This window comes from Channa argus, chromosome 20 (assembly GCF_033026475.1).
Source record: "Channa argus isolate prfri chromosome 20, Channa argus male v1.0, whole genome shotgun sequence".
Classification (NCBI taxonomy): domain Eukaryota; kingdom Metazoa; phylum Chordata; class Actinopteri; order Anabantiformes; family Channidae; genus Channa; species Channa argus.
This window is the reverse complement of record NC_090216.1, coordinates 13,500,521-13,522,690: the sequence shown is the minus strand read 5'-3', so window position 1 is coordinate 13,522,690 and position 22,170 is coordinate 13,500,521. Positions and strand designations below refer to the sequence as shown.

The following is a 22,170-nucleotide window of genomic DNA, read 5'->3' as shown; positions in this document are numbered from 1 at the left end:
ACTGTGTGTTAGTGTGCGTGTGTTTTTTTGGGGGGGAGTCTTGTTTGCTCGGGTGAAGTGGGTAGGGGGAGGCACTTGACTTACGGATTAGTGGGGCCAGATGTGTGCCATAGACTTTGCAGATGTTTTCCATGATGCTTCATGTTAATTGCTGGAGTGAGGTTCATTTAGGTCAAAGGGGCTACATCTGTTATAGAGCAGTGCTTGAAGGCAAAGACCTCTGCCTCTGTCTTTAACTAGGAATTTGTGGATGTGGATGTTTGTGGTAAAATGTGTGAGACAGACATAGATGTTACTTTTTTACGTGTGGTACTATGCAAGAAATAGCATTTTGTATGTCTGTTCTGAAACACATAAACACACTCGTGTGTGCCTACTTACTGTTGTGTATTCGAAGTAGTAGAGGCAGTTATCCGTCAGAATGAACCACCTCCTCTTCCACGTCTTCACCCTCCCACCTGTGAAGAGAAACACACAATGTTTGAGCTCTGACTGAAGAAGCGAACGCTACGCTAACCTACAAAAGACCTCAGCTCCACGTGCCACATCTGGTTCTGATCATCAACTCTCTGCATGATTAGACTCAATCAAGAGACTGAGCCTGGATACTCCCTTCAGTAACTCCTCCCAGTCCCCAGAGAGCATTGCCTCAGGGCTTTGAGAGGGGGAAGGCTTGTGGAAACAGTTGAACCCAGGGTTACCTTCCTGGAAAAACCCCAGATATGTACACACCACCTATACCGTACGTGATGACTTAAAACAGGAGTAGGTTCAACTGTTCGGATCTTATGAGTTTTATGAGTGAATGTAAATTTCTGCTAACTCTGGATTTTCTTGCAACAGACAAACTCTCCATCTGCCTCCATCACAACACTGAAGCAGATTATTGGGATTATAGGATTTTTTTTTGTTAATTACACCATCAGTGATGCAATTTGCCTATGTAATTAAAACAAAAAAAGAATATGGCTGATATCAGTGTAGAGTGTGCAATATGTGAACTATAATAACATGTCTGCTGACTATGCAGAATGGGCAGAAAGCAGCTGTTATTGATGTAATCAATATGTAATGTTCACTTAACCTAGATTTTTGGTAAATTTGACATTGACAGTATTATTTATCAGCAATATTTACTTTCAGATGTAACTACTGCATTTACTGTAGCTCAGTAAAAATTGATAAATATATAAAAATTTCCTACTATTGTTGGGTAAATACTAAATAAAAGATCTGCCACAGTCAACCATATGGCTGTCGGGATAGATTATCCTCTTTTGCCATATGTTTAATTTCATCCTTGAGTTGTGACACTTATTATGAATTTTGTACAACAAGACCCCCCATAGGTTTGTCATTCCACTGTTTGTTAATGGATTCTTCAAAAAGGAAAAAAAACTACCAATAACATGCACAAGTGTGAGGGAGTAATGTTTTCTCATATTTAGTTTTCTTGAAGAGGATAAAAACTGTTGAATGAATGTTGAATAAAGATGTGGGTCCCTGCAGGAATAACAGCACAGTGCTGCATATTGACTGACTGAAAGGGTGTGACTCTAATATAGATATATTGATTACATATTATGTTTGTTAGTTTACATGCTGAACATTTTAGAGAATTTGACTCGATGTCTAAATAACGGAGCTCTATCACATGCGGGATGATGATGGTTTCAGGCACAGCAGCATGTTCAGTTACGGTTAACAGTAAACAGTAGCTGTTATACAAGCTTATGGTGCTTCACAGCCTCATAGCAGTGCAGCTGTATGTCATATTTAAAAGCTGCCCCATCATTAAGCAGACGTTCCTATGATGAAGGCAACATTAGTGAGAAATTCACTTTTGGGATAAGTGGAACTAAAGAAAGGTGAGGGACCCATTAAGCAGCATACTGTATAAGACTATAAGGCAGGGACCGAGGGAGAAGAATGAAAAAGGACTTAGGTCCTTCTTTTTACTGCATGAGCAGCCACGCAGCAGTAGGTACACATTCCTGTAGCGCAGACTTAAGCAGCCCATTCACCAAATCTTGAGCATCACTGCATGTTCTGGCAGAAACGGGAGCTGTATGACGCATAGGGCAGTTTTTGATTGAGCAAATCATGAGGAAGACCCCTAGAAAACTTGTTTCAGGGAAGTTCAGGGAAACTACAAAGAAGTAAATCACCCAGCGCCTGCAGCAGTTTCATTTAAAAGAATCTGACGTAGTCATTTTGTTGAATTCCTGATGCTTTAAGGGCTTCACAGCGATATTAATCTTCTGAGTCTACTTTCAACAATAAAGCAAATGTGGCTATGTCAATTGTCTAATATAGAAGTGAACTTAAAATTTAAAGCTCCACTAAATACAGATGACTGCAGATGCTTTTTTTGCTTATGGCATTAACAGACAGGATTTTGCCTTTTTTATGTTGTCATTTTGGTAGTTGCAGTAAAAGACAGGATGATAAAAAGGTTTATTAAACAGAACAGAGGTTTGTTGAGATAAAGTGTTATAGTAGGATGATGTTAAGTGCTAATCTGCGTGATAATACGAGCTGAGGTAAGCCCTATGCGTCCTCCAGCCTCCTTATGAGGTATAAGTGGAGTGCAGCCAATCCCCATGCACAATGAAAAGACGTTGTCCAACTCGCTGTGCCTTTGAATTAAATAACCCATTATCTCACACTAATTATTTCCCTGTAATCGCTCTGATAGCTACAACAAGCCAATTAGATGAGGCAGTTAGGATGTTCAGGGGCCAGTTTTGCTAAGGAAGCCAATGCCAGAATAGGATGGAGGAAGGTGCATTACCTACCTCCTAATACAGATTTTTAAGAAGGAACAGCCATCACAGAGCAGAATGGAAGAACAGAACACAAGGTGAAAGGGTGAAAAGTTAGAAGAGAAGTAAGGAATGAAAAGTGGTTTAAAAAAAAAAAAAAAAAAAAAGACAGCAAGCACAAAAATCACCATGGCAGAGAGTGGAGTGTAATTACAGAAAGGAACGTGCATTATCTGACAAGAGAGGAGAGGACAGAGAGGAGAAACTATACGAGATGAAAAAAGGACAGGACACAAGATGAAGGACAATCAGAGAAAAGACACATTGCAGTTAAGTCACAAATCTACAAGTGACGTTATCTTGGGAACAGCCCGTTATCTGGGCAAAAAAGGATACTGCATCAGCAAAAATCATAACCTAATGCTATTCGTGCCTGCATCCCAAGTTAAGGCCACTATTAATGTTACACATCTGTTTTCCTGTTTGTGGCACAGGCAACAGATGGTCTCACATCTATAGTCAGCTCTAGTGAATGATAAAGCTAATTAGCCAGCATAGGTTTGTGTAAACAGTCAGTCCACAACGAGAAAATGTCCACAAATCATATTTCAGTATTTGTCATGTCAGCAAACAGCTGCATTTAAAAATGAAATCTGGGAGATTCTAAAGGTTTTGGATAGAGTGAAGCTGTATTTCTCCTGCTTATGTTTAACTTGTGCCAAAACATAAAAAACTGGTAACAGGTTTAAAGCTTGAATGTTTTTGTAGGGATCTATGATCAGTCTTTTTATGTTAAAATATAGCAAACATTGATTTATTATTTAATTCTGCCGAAACCATTAACTCACTAAGCTATTTTTTTTTTACCATTTCCATAGTTATCCAAGAGCTATTTACCTCCAACATGGGCGCCTGGACTACACCACAAACAATCAGCCTTTATCAGGAAAATGGGGGATGCTGTTGAGGCTCTGCTGACAGGCAGATCAACATAAACAAGGTTACTTTTACAACTGAATTACACATACCAAGCTTTAAGAGCCAGCCTTCTCTGTCGGGGTTGAAGAACGTGTGTGTCAGATCGTTCCCATCATCCTCTGGGATTTTGAAGGGTTCATTTTTGATGCTTTCATACAGGTTCTGCATTTAGAAAATAAAAAGAAAACAGTATCAAATGAGGAAACAGTGGAGAAAGCACCTCACTCAAATGGAGTGTCACAAATAGGTCACACACTCTCCCTCTCACATACACACACATACAGGCACACACTCGTTACGGATAAATCCTCACCCTGAGAAGCTCCTCTGGAAGATCCCCTCCTTCATTGATACCTCTGTTCATAGAGATAAAGCGCTCCACAGGGGGCTTGTCTCTGACGTTTGGGTTATGTAGGCTGGTGTTCAGCATGATGATAGCAAACGACAGCACGTAGCAGGTATCTGAGATCAAGAGTAGGGGGGTGATGGGTTACAAAAGCTTGTGTCCTTTCACAGAAATCCTATTTTGTATTTCATAGTGATACATCCTATTTTTACAAGAAATATACACATATATTAAAAAACTTTTTTTTCATATTGTGAAAATTTTACATCAGAGAAGGACCTGCATCATCCTGTAGTTTTTAAATGTGTGGTGTAACATTTTCAAGGTTTTGGACATGTAACAGGCGGTCGTCAGCGTACGGTGAAATTCTTTGCTCATTGTGGCCTCTTGTGTTTGCATTTCGTTATACTTCCACTACATATTTACTGTAGTTTAATCTCTGTTGTACTAGTACACCTTTTTATACTCAGGAAATCAGGATTTGAAAGTTATTTGGTATTTGTACTGAATTGTGTGTGTCTGTGTGTACGTGAGGAATAATGTGAGAGCTGGGAAGATGGGCTTTAATATTAGAACAGTGTGTTAACCTAACACTCCTAACACTTATCCTGTAAATCTGAATCAGACTGACTTGATGAACACAACATGTTTTTGGCCCATAGTACACAAAGTGGGTAAAGATTGTCTTTGTTGGCAAAAATAATTTACAAGTTGTGTCATTTTGCAGGCTTTAATTCCACATACTGTCAGTGTCTGTTTACAAATCTAATCTAATAAAACAGTCCTTTGTGTACATTATTTTGACCGTCATACATCTTTACATGCGGTGTCATATCATTTCAATTGTTCAGGTTTTCCATTGCCTGAGAATCACTTTGACTCCACAGGAGCTCATGTGGCTTCAAAACACTTTGTAATTGCTCTAAAATCTCTTCAATTATATGCTGACTGTTGCAGTTATAGGCTTTGTTTATCACAAGTCCTTGTATCACTCAGCCAGGTTTGAGTCTTTCCTGCATAATTTATGTCCCATGTTTGTTGCTAGTTGTTTACTCTGAACTGGAAACCATTTCCTGTTTTAACTCCTTGGACAGTGATTCTGTTGCCACATTAGGCAAAATTTGCATTATACATTATAGGCTACAAAAATCGACAACCTAGCTGTTGTTCAGAGTGATGGTTCTTGGCCACAAGTAACTTTTAAACACTTAAATATGTGTCAAATAAGTGTTAAAATCCATTCCAATTGACACTGGATGTATTTGGGTGGTAGTTTACCCGACAGTATATCTAAAAAAAGTTAGAAATCACTGGCATCCAATAGAGTAACCTGCTGTGTGTCTGACCTGTCGACTGGAAGACCCCTGGGTTACACTGGCAGTACCGTGAGGCAAATGCCTCCATCATGCGGTCGATCTTCTGGGCTTCACCTGGCAAACGAAAACTCCACAGGAACTGCCTATAAAAGGAAAAGAGAGGAGGTGGATTTCATGTACAATGCCCAAGGGGTCAGGGTGAACAGAGTATACAGTATATGCTGTAATTGCAAGATGTTCAGGTTAATCCCTCTGCTGACCGTAGTGCTTGGACGAGGTTGAGGTCTGCAAACTCGTGTAGCTCCACAAAAGCCTGGAGCACCTTGATATTGAAGTCATCTCTGTTTGGAAAAAAAGGAGAATGAGAAAAACAGATTTCAAATATTATTCCACCTCCAGTCATTTCTTGTTTTCAGAGCACAGGAGACCATCTGGAAAATCTCAAACCACCTCAGAGAAGATGTAAGACAACTAAGTGTGCACCCGGAAGACGGGGTGAGGAAAAAGATCTCTCTTCTCTACCTAAATTCCTCTTTCTTAGGATTCCTTTCGTGTTTGTTCCCTGATTCATACAGGAAGCAGAGCGAGCCTGGAAGCAATTTCAACAGCTGGCCTATGCTAAGTGTTTCTCTACCCTGAGGGGGGGGGGACTGATGAAAAACAGCTAGAACCTAACCCACACAGGCTCCTTTTTGTGAGAGCTTTGTTTGGTTATTTGAGGGGTTTTGGAGAAAAGAAGTCAACGGCTGGTTTCAGGCTGCGGTCACAGCTTCACTGATCTTGTTTGTTGTACATGAGGGTCCATGATCCTGATCCTGTCTCATATTTGTACAGTGTATTGTTCAAATGAAATCGTGAATTTTGGATTTAGTGTTTTTATGGAAACGTGGAGTAGAACACAAAGACTGATGGCTTACACGAAACAAACAACAAACTTACATTGCAATAACAGTCTGGGATTATTTGGACTGTGAATATTTTTCTTCCCCACTGTGTTCGCAACTGTTTTATAACATATACTGTTGTCTGGCCCAAAATAAAATGAATCCTATGAGGGTTACAGGGTAGTTGCTATAGGTACATTTACTACAAAGACACTTGGATTTGATGCCCTGTTTGTAAAAAAAAAATGCATATATGTGTCTTGGTGAACAATAAGTGAACTGTATGTGACACACAAAGCACATGTAAACAGGAACAATAAAACAAAACTCCTCAAGTCAGTCAACTACGATCTGTCCTCCTCCTTTTGTTATTTTCTTCTTTTGTCCGTCTCCTTTCTCTGTGTCCTCTGTTTGCTTCCTGTAACCCCCCCCCCCATTTAATGATGGACTCCTGCTCCTTGGATTAGCTCAATTAGTGATAATTTCTGAGAGGAAAAACTCAGCCTGTATTTAGTGTTTCCACTGGGTTGGTGTCCCCTTTGATGATCTACCATGAATACCTGGCATTACGACTTGCAGGCAGCCCCTAGAACACCCCCTCTGTCTTCAGCTTCAGTGCGTGTCTGTGCATTTCATTGTTTCTGACAACACTTATTTGTCCACTGATGCACAGAATATGCACCTTTACTTCAGTAACACAGATGCATGAAGCTGATCTTAGCCTACTATTACTAATACTACTAGTCAAATTGTGCTTTTTCTTTAAATATTGAATAATTTTTACCCTTTGTCACAAATACATATAATGGGGATTACTCACAGTCAATGCACAGATGTTTGTAATCAATAGTCTTTGGCAGTTAAGTTTTGTAGAGGAATAGAGAAAAAGAATATACTAAATACAGATGTTATAGTGATCAACTGAAAATTGTTAAAGCATTTCTATTAACAAAGTATAGGAAAGATGCTGCATACATACTGTATTTTGGACTGTTGCGGGAAACCCAGGTAAGCACATGGAGAACATGCAAAAACTCCACACAACAAGGTCCCCGCTGACCAGCTGCGAATTGAACTGGTGGCCCCTTCTAGTTGTGAGGCAGCTACTTTTAATCAACAGCGTGTCTGATAAAAATAGTTGCACTAATTCGCTGAGTCAACAGCCAATCTCTAATGCTGACCAATGGCAATTCAACAGAATGAATCAGCTGATAAGCCATGGACTAGTGACGATGGTGTGGGACACTGGTGCATCACAGCCCTAATGGTATCACTCTCACTAGTCTTTAGTGAGCTGAGACAGTCGTGCTACAGCTGCAGGACTTTCCTTTATCTTTATTATCCACCAATCTGGCCTGAGATGTGAAGAGCTGGGTGTCTCTTTTATTACCACTTATAAGTTCACATGGGGTGGGCTTTGTCAAGAACCCCACAATAAAGATTTATGTTGGGGAAGACTTCAATCATGTTCTACCTCTCTGATCAATATATCCAGCCCATACATTCCTTCTTTATCACAGAAGGGATATAAATCTTTCTGCAATTATCTGCCAGATCAGAATTGAGAACCCATGGTCTGTCTTACCGTTCACCTAAGTAGTCTCCAATAACAGTCTTGTTGAGACCCTCGCCTTTGTAGAGGAATTGGGATATGTCTTCGGGAGTGTGCTGAAGGAGGTCGTTCTCCAGCAGAAACTGGATTCCCTAGGGAGGCAGATGAGAAAACAAGATGGATGGAGATGTTGGACAGCACTTCACAAAAGCTCAGAAAATTATTCAAATAGTGGAAAAATAACTATAACCCGTGTGTACCTTTTTTGGATCCATGTTGAATTTCTTCCTGCCCATGGCAATTTGTTTGTTTCTCTGAGATGTTTTACTGCAAAACATGAACATAAATGTAGATATTTACTGAGATCAGTCTACATACATACACTAAACATAACGGAAAATAATTTGTCAAGTAACTGAAAGTGAAACATAAGAATTGCACTTTGTTTATAGTCACACGAATATTTCCTGACACATCTGTTTTCCTCGTTATATGTACATGTTTATGCTTGAATCTAATTTGAAAAACATGCGCACACATTCAATGACAAAAAACACTAAAAAAAAAAAAACTATGCACAGACATCCTGTCTTTATCACCTGCCTGTATTACACATAAAGTGACAGATGAAAAGACAAAACAGGAATGGCCTTAGTGACACACAGCACACAATGTTGACACACAATGATTAATCTAGAGCACACCTGACTGGTTTATATACACATCTGATGTACACTGACAGAGTGTTTTATGCAGCTGTTGGTTTGCCCTTTCATGTTATTGTATGTATCATATAGAAAGATGTGGATAGAAATACAATAGGTGCAATATCATCTTATCTACTTTACCCAGAACCAGCTGGGTGTGGTTGATATGAAAACTACTTGATGATGTCACATCTTGTCCATGCAGTATATCCTTTTTTTTCATGTCATTTATTACAAAAAGCTCCTTTGTTATCTAACAATCTTTGATGTCTCTGACCAAACATGCAAATTCCAAACCCAACTAAGATGAGTGAAGTAAGAGGACTTCTGATGGTCGTTATTTATGACTGAAGAGGTTTCTACCTACCATTTTCTGTATTTTTATAGGCATTTTATATGACGAGCCAACAATATCCTACAAACTAATGTTAAATGTGTTTATATCTTTAACTTGGAAAGATTCACAACATATTTTTTGGTGTGTAGAAGCCTCTGAAACTAGATTTTATGATCCACTACTGCCTGTAAATGAATACTATTCCCATCCATATCATAGATTTAAACGGACAAATTAAGGAAATATCCCAATTAACAATCAATCCAATAGGGTGCAATATAAAAGTGCTGCTCTGAGAAGGCAGGTGATTTGAAAGAGGGGTTAAGGTGGACATCTACATCAAACTTGAAGAATCATCATTTGAAGAACATGTTAGGATGAAAAGTGAAACATATTCAAGAATCTCTGGGATAAACTTAACCTGGACATCTGAGAATCTCAACATACAGTGTTGCCGACACTCAAAAAAGCAATGCCCAGTATTTAGCATTGGTTGACACCATTACAGAGGAAGCTAGACTTCATATTTTAGTATTAAGTTCATAGATAGTGATGGTGATTTGCTGCCTACTGCCCCTAACTAACTAGGACTTGAATAAGCTGAGTTCACAGAGTATCTTGACTTACCTTTCTCCAACACAGGTCAGCTGCTCGATCTCCGTCATGACCTCTGCTATTTCAAACTTCAACCTCTGAGAAAAGAAAAGTGTGAGATGTGTCACAGTTTGTTTTATTTATTTAAGCAAAAAAATTTCTGAAGAACAGAAAAACAGTTATGACATGAAGAGGACAGAGAAGGCACTGACAATATTGGGTGTGCAAATATGTGCTGTGGATCAATTTGCATCACTTACATAATGCAAATAGACCTGCAGCACTTCTGTAGATTACTCAAAAGAATTATATTTGCTAAAGTTTAGTAATAATAATAAGTACATACTTTTCTTCACCATAATTTCATCCACTAACAAAATCATACATAAAATAGATCAGTAAAGACTACCATCAGTTTACTATATACTGTATGATTATATGCACACACCTCAATATCATCGAGCAGCTCCCGCTTCCTGCGCCGGATATTGGACAGCTCATCCCTCTCCTCCAGGGAAAGATCCTCAGGAACTAGAATAAAACAGAGAAAACAAAGCAGACCTTAACTTTTATTTGTACATACCTCACATCTCTCTCTTCACTCAGTCTTGCATCTCACTTGCATCCTACACATCCAAAAATAAATAAATAAATGAAATAAAAACAGAAGCGAGCCCTAAAACCAATCTACAACAAGTTCTTAAAAATTTGGAAAGCAGGGAATGAAAATCAGCCTGAAGATGAATCCAAATCATAGCTCAAAATGACACGGTTATGGTGAGGTGGTGGTGCTGGTGCTGCACGGACTGTTGAGTAAGAGCAACACATATCAAGAACCTACATGTTCATCTTAATTAACCAGAGAAAGCGAGGAGGTGAAGGGTCTCAATTATTACACTTGAAAGTGTTTAACCCCCTCCCTCCTTCTCCATTTGGCTCAGGGGTAAATTCTATTTATAAAACCAATCCAGAGTAAGTCTCCTTTCATTAACATGAATTTGGTAATTTAACGCAGCTTTCCACTCTGACTCTCTTGGCTGACGCATTTTGCAGATTTTAGCAAACATAAGCTAAGGAAAGAATGACTCCTATTCTGCTTTCATTCTCTATGAATCTTTTCTATCTTGTTTATCAATTTTTATTCTTCTATCCTCTCTCTCACTTTTTCATCCTCCCCAACATACTTCATTTCTCAATTTTCTCCAGAGCCTGTGCAATCTCATTTCATTAAGCCACTTTAGTGGCAGAAAAAACAGCTCTCTCGAGGGGGAAATGGCACATCTCATATCAAAGCCGCAGCTTTGTCCCTGCATGTTGCTGCAGGAGAGATATACTACATGAAAATATCACTTGTTATTTTCCCTGGCAGAAGGGAAACTTTCCCAATTAAAGTAAAAGAAGGTCACTGGGCTTGGGAGGAAGCATTTAGCCCACTTTTTAGCCCACATTTGACAGCTTGTAAAAGAGTTGTGTTCAGGGAGAGCCAAAAGTTATAGATTGTATTCACATGAACAATGTCACAAAAGGAACTTCCTAACAGAGTTACGCAACTCTGAAGCTTTGCGATGAGGTCAGGTAAACAGTGGGAGTAACAGATGAGGGATTTCCTTTGTGGGCCATGTTTTTAATATACAACAGAAGGGGATATAAAGGCGCAATGAGAGAGTATGAAAATATAGACGTTAATTAGTACCGTTAACCTCCAGCTAGATCATAGCACTTCAGAAATACACCTGGGAGTAGTGTGAATGTTGCTCTAAAGCCAATTAGTACTATTAAAGTTTCAAGACTGTTTTACACAGTTCTTTAATCTTTTACATAAGGAAGGTTTTCTAACTTTTGGCCTACATGCAATGAAACTGAGAAGGAGACATTGGTGTCGACAATATTTTTCGTATGTGTATATTATAGGTTAAATAGGATAAAGTGTTGATACACAGACTTTTATGAGTTAAAATTAGTTAAAAAGCAGTAGTACAACATTTTGCCAAAAAGTCTTATTTGCAGAGAGTTTAAGTAGAAGAGAGATAACATTATCATTCTATACCTGGTAAACATGAGACTAGCCGGCAACTGGTTACTAGTATTGGGCTGTAAATGGTAAAGGGTCTACACTTTAAGTGGTCTAGACTTTGCACTGCTTCTCATTCAGCCATTCGCAATCACAATCACACACCAATGGGAGAACTGCTAAGCAGCTGGCCATCACTCACCGGCAGCTACTAAGTTGGTCTTGCTCATGGACACTTCGACATGTGACGACCGCTCTACCGTCCTGCGCCACAGTCGCTTTAGTGTAAAAGTAAAAGTAGTGCTATAAAGCATTACTTTTACAGAGTAGTGTAACAAGTTACTAATGAAATTTCAGTAATACTATACTGGTTACTGCTTGTAAAACACTAAAACCGACTCATTATAATTTTACTTTTGTTGTAATGTTGTTAGTTACAGACAGTGTAGTCGTTTCACTATGTTAAGTTAACTGGCAGCTGTAGCTTCATTTACCTGACACATATATCACTCTCATATAGTAAATAATCGTATCTAACTCTTTCCACCTTCTCTGTTCTTTGTAATCTTTCTTCTGTGTCCACGATCCTGCCCTGAGCTTCTTCTAGTCTTGAGTTTTTGTTTGGAGGGGGAAAATTCACCTTTAATGTTTTTCAGTTGTCTTTTGTTGTCTTGTCAGAATTCTCTTATGTCTCTGAAAATCCTTGTCAAATTGGGCATCTGTCCCCCTGTCCATTTCCTTCAGTGTTCCTTGTGTTGCTGCTCCTCGTTTTTATCCACATCTTGCACAGCCTTTTCACTCTTAAGTAAAGATGTTTCTTTTCTCTGATTGGTCAGAAGGGCGAGCCTCACTTCAAATACTTAAAAAGTAAATCTCTGCCACACTGCCTGAGCTGTTTAGTCAGTGTGTGTCTCAGGACGCTTCAACCAGATTAGAAAATGTTTTTATATTTAAGCAAAATTCTAATTAAAAAAGCATGAACATGTATGACATTCCCATGAGCTTCAGCTGTATTTGCGAACCCACTGAATTAAAGTGCCAAAGTACAGAACTGTAAACTTAGACTATATAAAAAAAGGCTAATTCGGCTTCTCAAAATATTTAATTGTTTTCTTTCTATCAATAACTGAATATCAAAAGTTTTTCTTTGACATCTTGGGGTTTGGCAGATTTTTGCTTTAATTGCTTTAAATTTGCTTTTAAAATAGCAGATCTCACTTTGTTTTTGGAATAATTTGCCCAGAGGAAGACGATGATAAGTTCACACAGTAGACAACCCCACATTTTCTGTTTGCCTGAGGCTGTGCATTAGCTAATGGAGATATCCACTGGCAGCAGCAATGTGCATGATTACAATCTTGATTCATTACAAATCTAATGAAAAGCAGAGAGTGTGTTCCCTTTAATGAAAGCCCCCCACCATTAATGGCAAAGCAATGCTATTATGCTTCAGGTCTCTTTTACTGGATCTGCTGTAACCTATGCCTTTCAAAGCACATAGTTGATAATATAGAGAACTTTAACACCAGTACTAACATCCCTGGTTCAGTGAATAATCTTGTTTGGTGGCAGGGTGGGGCAGGGGGCTCAACTACAGAGGTGGTCACCAATTAGATTATTAACACATTTCCCCCTGTGACCTTCTCTGACTCATTCAGGAAATGAGTTTAGTGTCTTTAGCAAGCAAAGAGGGAATTGTGAGGTCAAAGCTGGTTGTTACCTTCAGACTGGCGCAAATCAAACACAGCAATGTTTGAACAATAAAAAAAAATAAAAAATCAATCATGGTGTGAGTCATTGCTTTATAAAAAAAAAATCTAATAACCTAAGAAGATCAGATTGTCCAGAAGTGTGGTAGCTGCAGTTGATGTGTCGCTGATACAAATTTGTGTGCGTGTGCCTTTTAGTTTAACATCCAGAAAAGTACACATAAAACCGAATATTCAGAAATCCACTGTATGATGAGGTGGGTTGAGATCATTAAAGGGTTTTAAATTCCAACATGTGCAAAGCAGAACATGAGGCTTCAGTAAAGTCCCCCCTAAAAACAAAATCCCTAAAAAATCTACTTTTCGGAGTAAATCCCCGGCTGCTCTTCACACCCAAAACTAACAACTGCCCTCGACCACCCACTGAAACCAGATCAGGCTTAATGGCATTTAAACTAATGCAGGGATTCTTTGGCGCACACAAGCCATCTCTAGTCTACACCACTTTTATGACTTCTGGAATGTTTATTTGGTCGCTAAAAGTAAAGTCTGCTTAATATTACAGGACAGAGAGAACAATGACTTAAATGCAAGGCCTTGAGAGCTGATTCAAGGACTTCCCTACCACCAGTATTTATATCAGTTGTGCAGGAAAAGCAGGGAGATACTTGTGAAGCTCATAGTGAAAATCCCACGCTCACTTAACACTGGCTGCAGTCCCAGTTTTCACTTTCTCGTGAGAGTGAGAAAGGATTTGTCCAAATCCACTGGCTTTAAACTAGTAACTTTAATGTGAGCTCTGATTTCTGATAAACTGGATGAGCCTTAAAAAAGATAACCCTGCATCACTATGGGACACATGGAAGGACGTGGGAAGACAGGGGGAAACTTCCTCTGGGTTCAGACTCTAATCTAAAAACGCTCTGCCCCCAATCCCTCTAACTGTAGATAAAGACTTGCTCTGCATTACAGCAGGGGTCACAAACACAGACAGACGTGGATATGACCACACATGAGCACATACACACTAGGGCCAGCTGGCACTAATCCCACACACTCACCCTCCCCACTGCTTTTTAAGCCCAACATGTCTGTTAGAGTGGAAGTGTAATGTACAGTATATGCCCAGATGTTGCAGCCAATACCTAACCTACTTTGCTTCAGTGACACTGGGTGAAATAATTTGTAGCAGCATGTAGTCGGCTGGATATTTCTGCAGAGGTGCACTCGCTCTGAGCCACAAAGCTGGAAAGTTGGACTTCAGTACAAGGGCCAAAGTGAGATGTTGTGACACAGAGGTAGAAGGTCAGGCAGAAGGAAATGTACAATCATGTGTAAAAAGCATGCTGATATATATTTCATTGAGTGAGCTGGTATTTATTGTTTTCATAAATTAGTTGTTTGGCCTATTAAATTTGAAAGAATACAGTCAAATTGGGATTTTAAAACCATCTCCAATAGTAACCATCTTACTTACCATAACCATCTCCAAAAATTGCTTAAGCTCAAAGTGATGTCTTCAACACTGCCCTCCTTTTTTTTTTTAATCAAGTTCACATTACAGAACCAAAGTAATTTAATTTATTATAACATATTATACCAAACAAGTTGCAAAATGAGTTGAGAAGCTCTAACAAGAAGTTAGCATTTCTTTCTTGAAAAGAAAGGGAGCAATGGAGCCCTAATGCCCATTGCTGTGGTTAATCTGTTAATTCTGTTCTGGGGTGAGACTCCCTGCTGTCAGTGTATTTGTGTAAGTGCATGGTTGCATAGGAGGTGGTTTGAACACGATGTCTTATGAAATATCTGCTCAGCATCAGCACTGGGTCAATATTTGATTCGATGAACACTGCAAGGAGGAGCTACAGGGCAAAGCACTGCCATAGGCTGTCAACCAAAGTAACCATAACATTATGATTTGACAGGATTTCAGTATGAGAATAAATCGAGTGGATGGTGTTTCTTCTGGCTTCTGAATACTTTAGGATGAGACATTTCACAAGTTGATTGTTCAGCTCTGTTAACTTACTCCAACAGATCTCAGATGAGCCTAAAAGAGGAAGCTATGATAACGTTAATATTAATACCTACGGTACCAATTTGTATGAAACATGTTGGTTACAAGGACAGATTGTTTACTTAGTCTAATGTATCCCAGATCTTGACACCCATGATTGTTTTGAGATATCCAGTAGTTTCATCTGTGGGTGGACATAAAGTTTTCTCTTATCAATGTATATTTCAGGGATTATTTCCTGACACAACCCTGTGCTTCTTCCTGTGGGTGTCAGGTGATTGACAGGAAGCAGAATGAATGCAACGCTTCATCTGATATGAACACACTCCTCTCCATTATTGTGATAGATATCTAGCTTTGGAGCAATTTTAAAATCTGTATCAGGTGCTTTTCATTCTGAACGCAACAATGAAAGATGCTGACAGTGTGCAGACACAAGAGAGATGGAGAAAACGAAGGTCGACCTGAATGATTCGCACTAGCTTCAAGTTTTTTACTGATGGGATGTGTTGAACAGGAGACCTCCAGCCCAGCACTCCAGGATGCTATTGTGATGGTTGTGTGTCTGCCTGCAAAAACACAAATTTTGGAGGACCACCCTGATCTCATTCAGAGTAAGACCAGCAGAAGCTTTCAACAAAACAACAGCTATAGAAACAACCAACAAAGTTTAAATAACTGATCTCTCTTGGTTTAGGCTCCAAGTTTGCTTCTGTCCCTCTCCCATACCTGCTCGATCAAAGACTTTTCCATTAAAATCAGATCTGTCCAGTGAAACAGAGCAGAAAAGAAAATATTCACTTGGCCCTGAAAAGCAATTCAGGAAACGAAATAATGAAAGTGCCAAGACATTTCATTTAGGTGAGGACAAGCTGTGTGTTGGTGTGGTTCTCCATTCCCATCAAGCCACAAGCCAAGAAACACACATTTACCCTTGAGTCTCTCTGAACCCCACCACCCTCTTGTCTACACGGTCAGCTAGACCCAGTTTTCTCTCAACTCTGCTTCCATTAGGTGCTGGATTACTTGAACACAGTACATCTATGTCTGCCTGTGTTGGTTCCTCCCCGACTCCACTCATTTAATTTGCAGAGCCTTTTGTCTCCCATCTGCTCTGTGTCTCGCGCTTAAAGAGCTTCACCTCTCGACAGCTCCAAGCAATAATTCCAGGCAAACAGTACCTCTCGTAGTACAAATGTTGCCTTGCTGACAAACACTTACAGTGTCTTGTCTCCACAAACACACACACACCGACACACACTACCATGGTGATGAGAACATGTCGTGAAGCCTCCCCAGTCTTTCTCCTAATCAGGTTCATATGTGGTCTCAACTCATAAATAGTGCAGACTGTTACAAGCTCCTGCTCAATCCCTGCACATCATGCGGCAGCACTGTCTGTGTTTGTGCATTTGTCTAGTTACATGTGGTATAAAGCACTGTATGTTTAATCTTCTAATGTTGCACCACAAAACCCATAATTTTGGCTGTCAAAATGATTTTCTGTTCTTTCCAAATCTCCCCTTAAGCCTTTAAACAACACAGCCTGCCCAACGGGTCAACCAACAAGATTGTAAAGACTATGTTCCAGCACATTTTTTTGGCATCTGTGTCAACACACATAAGAAACACATTTTGCCTAAACATTTACAGACATTCATTTTAAGCTACAGAGGGGCTGTAGGGCACTTGGCAGCAACAAATTCAAACCCGCTACAGCTAGATTAATAAAATGTCTAAAATAGTCTCTCTCTCACACATACACATACACACACAAACACGCATGCTTAAGTCTTTATTAATATGTTCAATAATCATGGGCTTAGAAATAAGGAATAGGATAGTTTGACAGTTTGGGAAATTCTTTGCTTTTTTGCCAGCTGACTTAAATGATTCGTTTTTGTTTGGTGTTGGCAGTGGGATTTAAGTCATCTCTGTCTGCCATTAATAATGAACTTTGAACTTTAGGATACTGGACTAAGACAGTATAGCTGTCTCAGTTTCCAGTCTTTATGTTAAACAAATGCTCTCCTTAATCTCAAGCTTGTCATTAAATTAATTAGTCAGGAAGCAAATATTTCCAAAAATGCCAAAATATTTTCGCAACAACTGATCTCTAAGATGTCTTATTGATTTTTTAATTAAACAATCTAAATTTAGTTTACTATTGGAGATAGTAGTAGATCCAGCAATTGTTCACTTCTGAGAAGATGGAATTAGCATGTTTGCTTTTAAAAAAGACATAAATTGCCAATTCATTTTCTCACTATCCTAATACACAATGAATTTTCACTTATAAGCAGATTGGATGTGAAGTACATTTCCAAGGTGACATTAGGCAGAGGAATCGTGTAGATGCTAAGAGAAACAGATGTCTGAGCTTTTGTTTCATTACTGTCTAGCCACTTGGCACCAACCACTTACTTTAAGCCAGCCTCTGAGGGCAACTATAACTAGAGAACAGTTCCAGCTCTCCCCAAGTGACTGTCTGACTCCCTCCCACACGCTCTCTTAGAGCCACAACAAAGACCCTACCCTAATCACACCCACTTCCCCTTCTTTCCAGCTAATCTCCTCACAACTACATGCCAAGAAATCACACATAGAATATGTTGATTTAGGTTGATTTTCATACCTGCTGGGGTGTAAAAAAAAACAAAAACAAAAACTGTATGCCACGTGTCTAATAAATTATTGAGGAAATTATTTAAAAAAGTGCAGGAAAGAAAGTCTTTTTTTTTGTGGGGATCAGGATAACTGAACTGAAAACCCAGGTCCTGGTTCTGACACTTATGTGCCGAAAGCCTATACAGACCAAAAGTAAATAAATAATAAAATTAGCTCTGTGGTCAGATAGGATATGTTATTCCAGCACACACAGAGAGATATTCAGTCCAGACTAGAAGAATTGAAAGAAAGGCTTTTCCCATCCAGCTTTTCCCACGGTCAGATAGAGACAAGACTGCTGATAGCCACAGTTAAGTTATCACGGCACTTGCACAGGAAACCTCACAGGCCCCAACTATGAACACAAAATCCCCTTTTTAGGAGCCTCCATCACAGGCATCTTCACTCAGACTGTTAAGGTGTTGGAAATTTTTAAAAGATGAATCATATTAATTTCCGTGTTTATTTAGCCGTTAACTCAGCCAACCTGAATCCCTTGACTGAAGCTTCTCAGAGCTACTGTAAAGAAGAAACCCAAGTGTTAAAATGAATGGCCTCCATCCAGCCATTCAGTGAACTGCTTCCCAGCCAATTTCTGTTTCTGTGTTCTTTCCACTTCTCATTCCAGCCTTACAATGATGCTAAAAATAGACACATGAGTAATAAAAACACAATTTTGAGCCTGTTGCTGATTTTCATCCATTTGGAGACCAGGCCCTGTCTGCTCTAGGGCATGTAAACTGAGCAGAGAAGCGCCAACTCTGATTAGCGAGTGCAGTAAACATGGAGTAATGAATCCCAATGCTACAGCAGAGCCCCACAAATAACACACAGTGGCCCAAATATATAGTTTCACTCAGTGTTTCATTGGTTACCCATGTTTCAACAACACCATTATTCAACCAATGTAGTTCACTGAGATGATGGTTAGGATTTGACACAGCAACTTCTAATAGTGTTGTCTTTTCTGAAACTCTGTTAAAGCCATTGTATACAAGTTTTTAAATATTTCTCTGGTAGAGATATGCTCCCCCTGCCAACCAATCTGCAAAAGCCACACCCTGCTGGTTACACACTAATATGAAAGGGTACTTTGTGCACATGTATTAGACAACACAGCATCAGTTTTTGATGCCCTAGGCCTGGGTGGATGAATTCCGTCTAATTTCGTTAATAGCCAAATGTCAGTAGCCCAATAGTCCTAGATAACAACAGTATTGAGTGTGGGAGATTTTATTTGCAAGTTTTAACCAAATCCCAATTTTTAGCCAATTGTTTGAAATACACCTTACTGAGATTATCTTGAAGCTGCATTATTTGAATTTTTGGCCATTAGAAGGCAGTGCAACATGCTGACATCACCACATTAACACATTATCACCTTTAAACGTGAATAGGTTACAATACAGTGACAACATCAGCCATAGGTTTCAGGCCACCTGGTCAATAAAATCCAACATTCACTCTCTGTTTAGCTCTGTTCTGATCTCTGTTAACGCCACAGCTCTTGCTAAATGCTACATGTTGTCTAACAAGGTGACAGACAGTGAGTTCCTCTTTTTTCCTTAAAACAAATGGCTGTGGTGTGGAGACACTAATAAAAGTGTAGAGACTGAAAACAAACCTTAAAGTTGTAGGCTGTAAAACCACAATAACAACTTCAAAGTCAATAAAACATGCTAAGCTGAGGAGAACTACAGAGGCTAGTGATAATTCTCTGTGGTTTTTTCACTACAAGAGACCTCAATTTAGCTTTAATGTACACCTGTAACATACAGAAGACCTTTCAGTTCAGAAAGTTCACAGTAGTTTGAAATGTGGAGCCCTGTCATCACTTTCATCCAGTGTTTTCTGTTTATTTGACATCACTTTCAAAAGATTTAGGCTTAACTTTTATTAAATGACTACACCCTGACAGTCAGATATGTCTCTTACTGTTACTGTAGACAAATTTAGCACCAAAAGCTTCCATTTTCCATTTCCACTTCCATTTAAAGGCCGGTGTATTACGGTGTCCACGTGAACAATGTTAAGTGATGTGTGCCAGTGACAAAGGGGCCGCAGATAGTGTGAGGGGGGCAACCGAGAGCCATTAATTACTTTAACATTTATGGTAAGCTATTTTAATCGTTTACGCACTGCACAGTGCTGCAAATGATCTTTGTGAGCTGGTGTCACACATTTCCAGTCTGATCACAGAGAAGGTGCCTCTGTGCTCTCTGACATCCTGTCACGTGGGTCTGTATCTCTGGCCTCATGAGCAGTGCACTTATAGCGCATGTGATTAACTTATATTTCGAGGGAACATTTACGGTCACCTCAAGTCCTCATAATTTATTTAGCAAAGAGGACGTTTAATAAACTGTGATTTTAGAAATATATTATTTCCAATTCTGAAATGGTTCACAGACACATAAATCTTTCCACAAAAACACACACATACACGCACAGGGAAATATTCATTGTTTTCACAAAGTCTTCTTTTAACTTTTGTAAAGCTCATAAGGGTCAAAAATTTTACAGTGGTTCACAGTAATTTGCCTGTTTGTCAACAAAAACTCTGGGACTGATTCTCTTGGATTCTTTTTATGGAAATTCCCCCAAATGTGATGAAAATATATCCTAAATAATAGCAATACAAGAACATAAAAAAAGCTGTTTTGCTTAATCAAATGGGCCAAACTGCATTTAGATAAACTTCTTGGTTTAGACCGCACAGACATGAGGGTAATGTGGAAAGAAGGAGAAGGTCATAGCGGGGTCTCCTAGTTCTGCTAACCTCTCAGTTCAACTGACAAACTGTTATCACACCACAGCCATTTGTTTATTCAACACTGCCTCCAGGCCATAAGGCCACTAGGCGGTTAGAATTATCTGCCCAGAAGCATCCTGTATGTGTGCGTTTCACCTCCATCATATAATAACTGCTATGAGAGTTGAGCAGTAATCCAGGTTAGAAAATGCAGCTGCACAGGTTCAATTCATTTAGCAGCATCCTGCTGTTGAGGCTGCAGCACAAACTACTCAGTTTTTAACCATATTGAAATAATGCTAACATGCAGTATACACTATACATGACTTCATCTCAAATATATCACTCAATGTGACCTTCATCAACCCCAACATGCCATATAGAATCCCTACTTAGAACTTGTACATGCAATTTTATAATGACTTCAACCTATTTGCACTAAGGCATTTCACTTATTGACATTCTCTGTAGAACTGAAACAATTAGTTACTGGACAGAAAATCTTTTGTAGTATGTTTATGGACCCTAACATTTGTAAGAAGTTAATTTTAGGATATATTTGCAGCTGTACTCCTCAAATACCTCGTGCTATATATTTTTGTTTAAGGATGCAGCTATAATGCTAAGTGTCTCTCCATATGGGAGGCAGCCTGTCACATATCTTATCAATTTCCACCAGTTTATAGCCTTCAAACGGCGCACCGAGATAGTGAAAGCAACTTCAAAGCCTCACAGCAACACATCAAACAGATGGAAACGGTGCATGTATGACAAACAAAAAAAAAAGGAATGTTTTTTTGTTTTATCTACCACTTCAGCATTTCCAAACATGTTTCTCTACAGGACCAGTCAAGCTCTTTCTCACCTGCGAGGACAATGAGGAGCAGGCATCACGCAAACCAACCTGTGCATCAGTGACATTTCTTGAAAAACACGTCCGACAATCATGACAGGCGACTGTGGTTGATTTTCTAGGTGGCTCTGACAAAACCACAGCATCCTGGATCTGAAATACCAACATCTTTGCACATCCGTGTTCCCACACATCCATCCATCCCTGCACACGGGCTGAGAGGGAAGGAAACCAATGTGGAAGAATAAGAGAGAAACAGCCTTACCGTGATTGTCTTCATCCATATTGACTGTAGGTGTGACAGGACAGTCCAGCAATAGGTGTGTACGGTCGGAATCTCGCGGAAAATGAATTTGGCTTAGTGTTTTTAACGGGATTTTCGATCCTTCCACTTACAAGACAGACGGAGCCGCATAAAGGCTGGTGGGTGAAGTGGAGTGGTGCGCATATGTCAGCGGGTAAACTGGCAGGAAAACAGGGGGAAAAGCCGCAGTTTGGGTGTAAATTACAGGGAAGTCGTAAATTGTAGGAGGGATATTTCAGAGGTGTCTGACCGCGGTGTGAGCCAGCAGCGTCCCTGCTCCATCGTCAGCTGCTCCGTCTGCATTCACGGCAGCTACACTGCGACCGCGGTGGCGTCATCAAAGCCACGCCCCTGCCAGAACCCCTACAAACCCACACA

At 39.6% G+C, this 22,170-nt stretch overlaps 2 protein-coding genes across 4 annotated transcripts in view; one reads left to right on the top strand and one right to left on the bottom strand.

Moving 5' to 3' along the window:
• Positions 1–3,735, top strand: part of usp42 (ubiquitin specific peptidase 42) — a 19,816-nt gene extending 16,081 nt beyond the window's left edge. Inside the window, exon 18 of the mRNA XM_067489268.1 lies at positions 3,644–3,735. The gene's annotated coding sequence lies outside the window, so the exon portion shown is untranslated. The remainder of the gene's footprint in view (positions 1–3,643) is intronic.
• Positions 1–22,170, bottom strand: part of LOC137106184 (cytohesin-3-like) — a 27,315-nt gene extending 5,145 nt beyond the window's left edge. Inside the window, exons 1-10 of one of the 3 annotated variants that reach the window (XM_067489283.1) lie at positions 21,754–22,170; positions 9,928–10,010; positions 9,513–9,577; positions 8,102–8,168; positions 7,875–7,993; positions 5,666–5,746; positions 5,436–5,548; positions 4,057–4,205; positions 3,794–3,905; positions 382–458 (exon numbers count right to left, since the gene is read on the bottom strand). In XM_067489283.1, coding sequence (XP_067345384.1) covers positions 382–458; positions 3,794–3,905; positions 4,057–4,205; positions 5,436–5,548; positions 5,666–5,746; positions 7,875–7,993; positions 8,102–8,168; positions 9,513–9,577; positions 9,928–10,010; positions 21,754–21,772 — 885 coding nt within the window. In that variant the 5' untranslated portion in view covers positions 21,773–22,170. Of the gene's footprint in view, positions 1–381; positions 459–3,793; positions 3,906–4,056; positions 4,206–5,435; positions 5,549–5,665; positions 5,747–7,268; positions 7,294–7,874; positions 7,994–8,101; positions 8,169–9,512; positions 9,578–9,927; positions 10,011–21,753 lie in introns of those variants that run through there. The other 2 variants (XM_067489282.1, XM_067489284.1) reach the window with 2 other exon arrangements.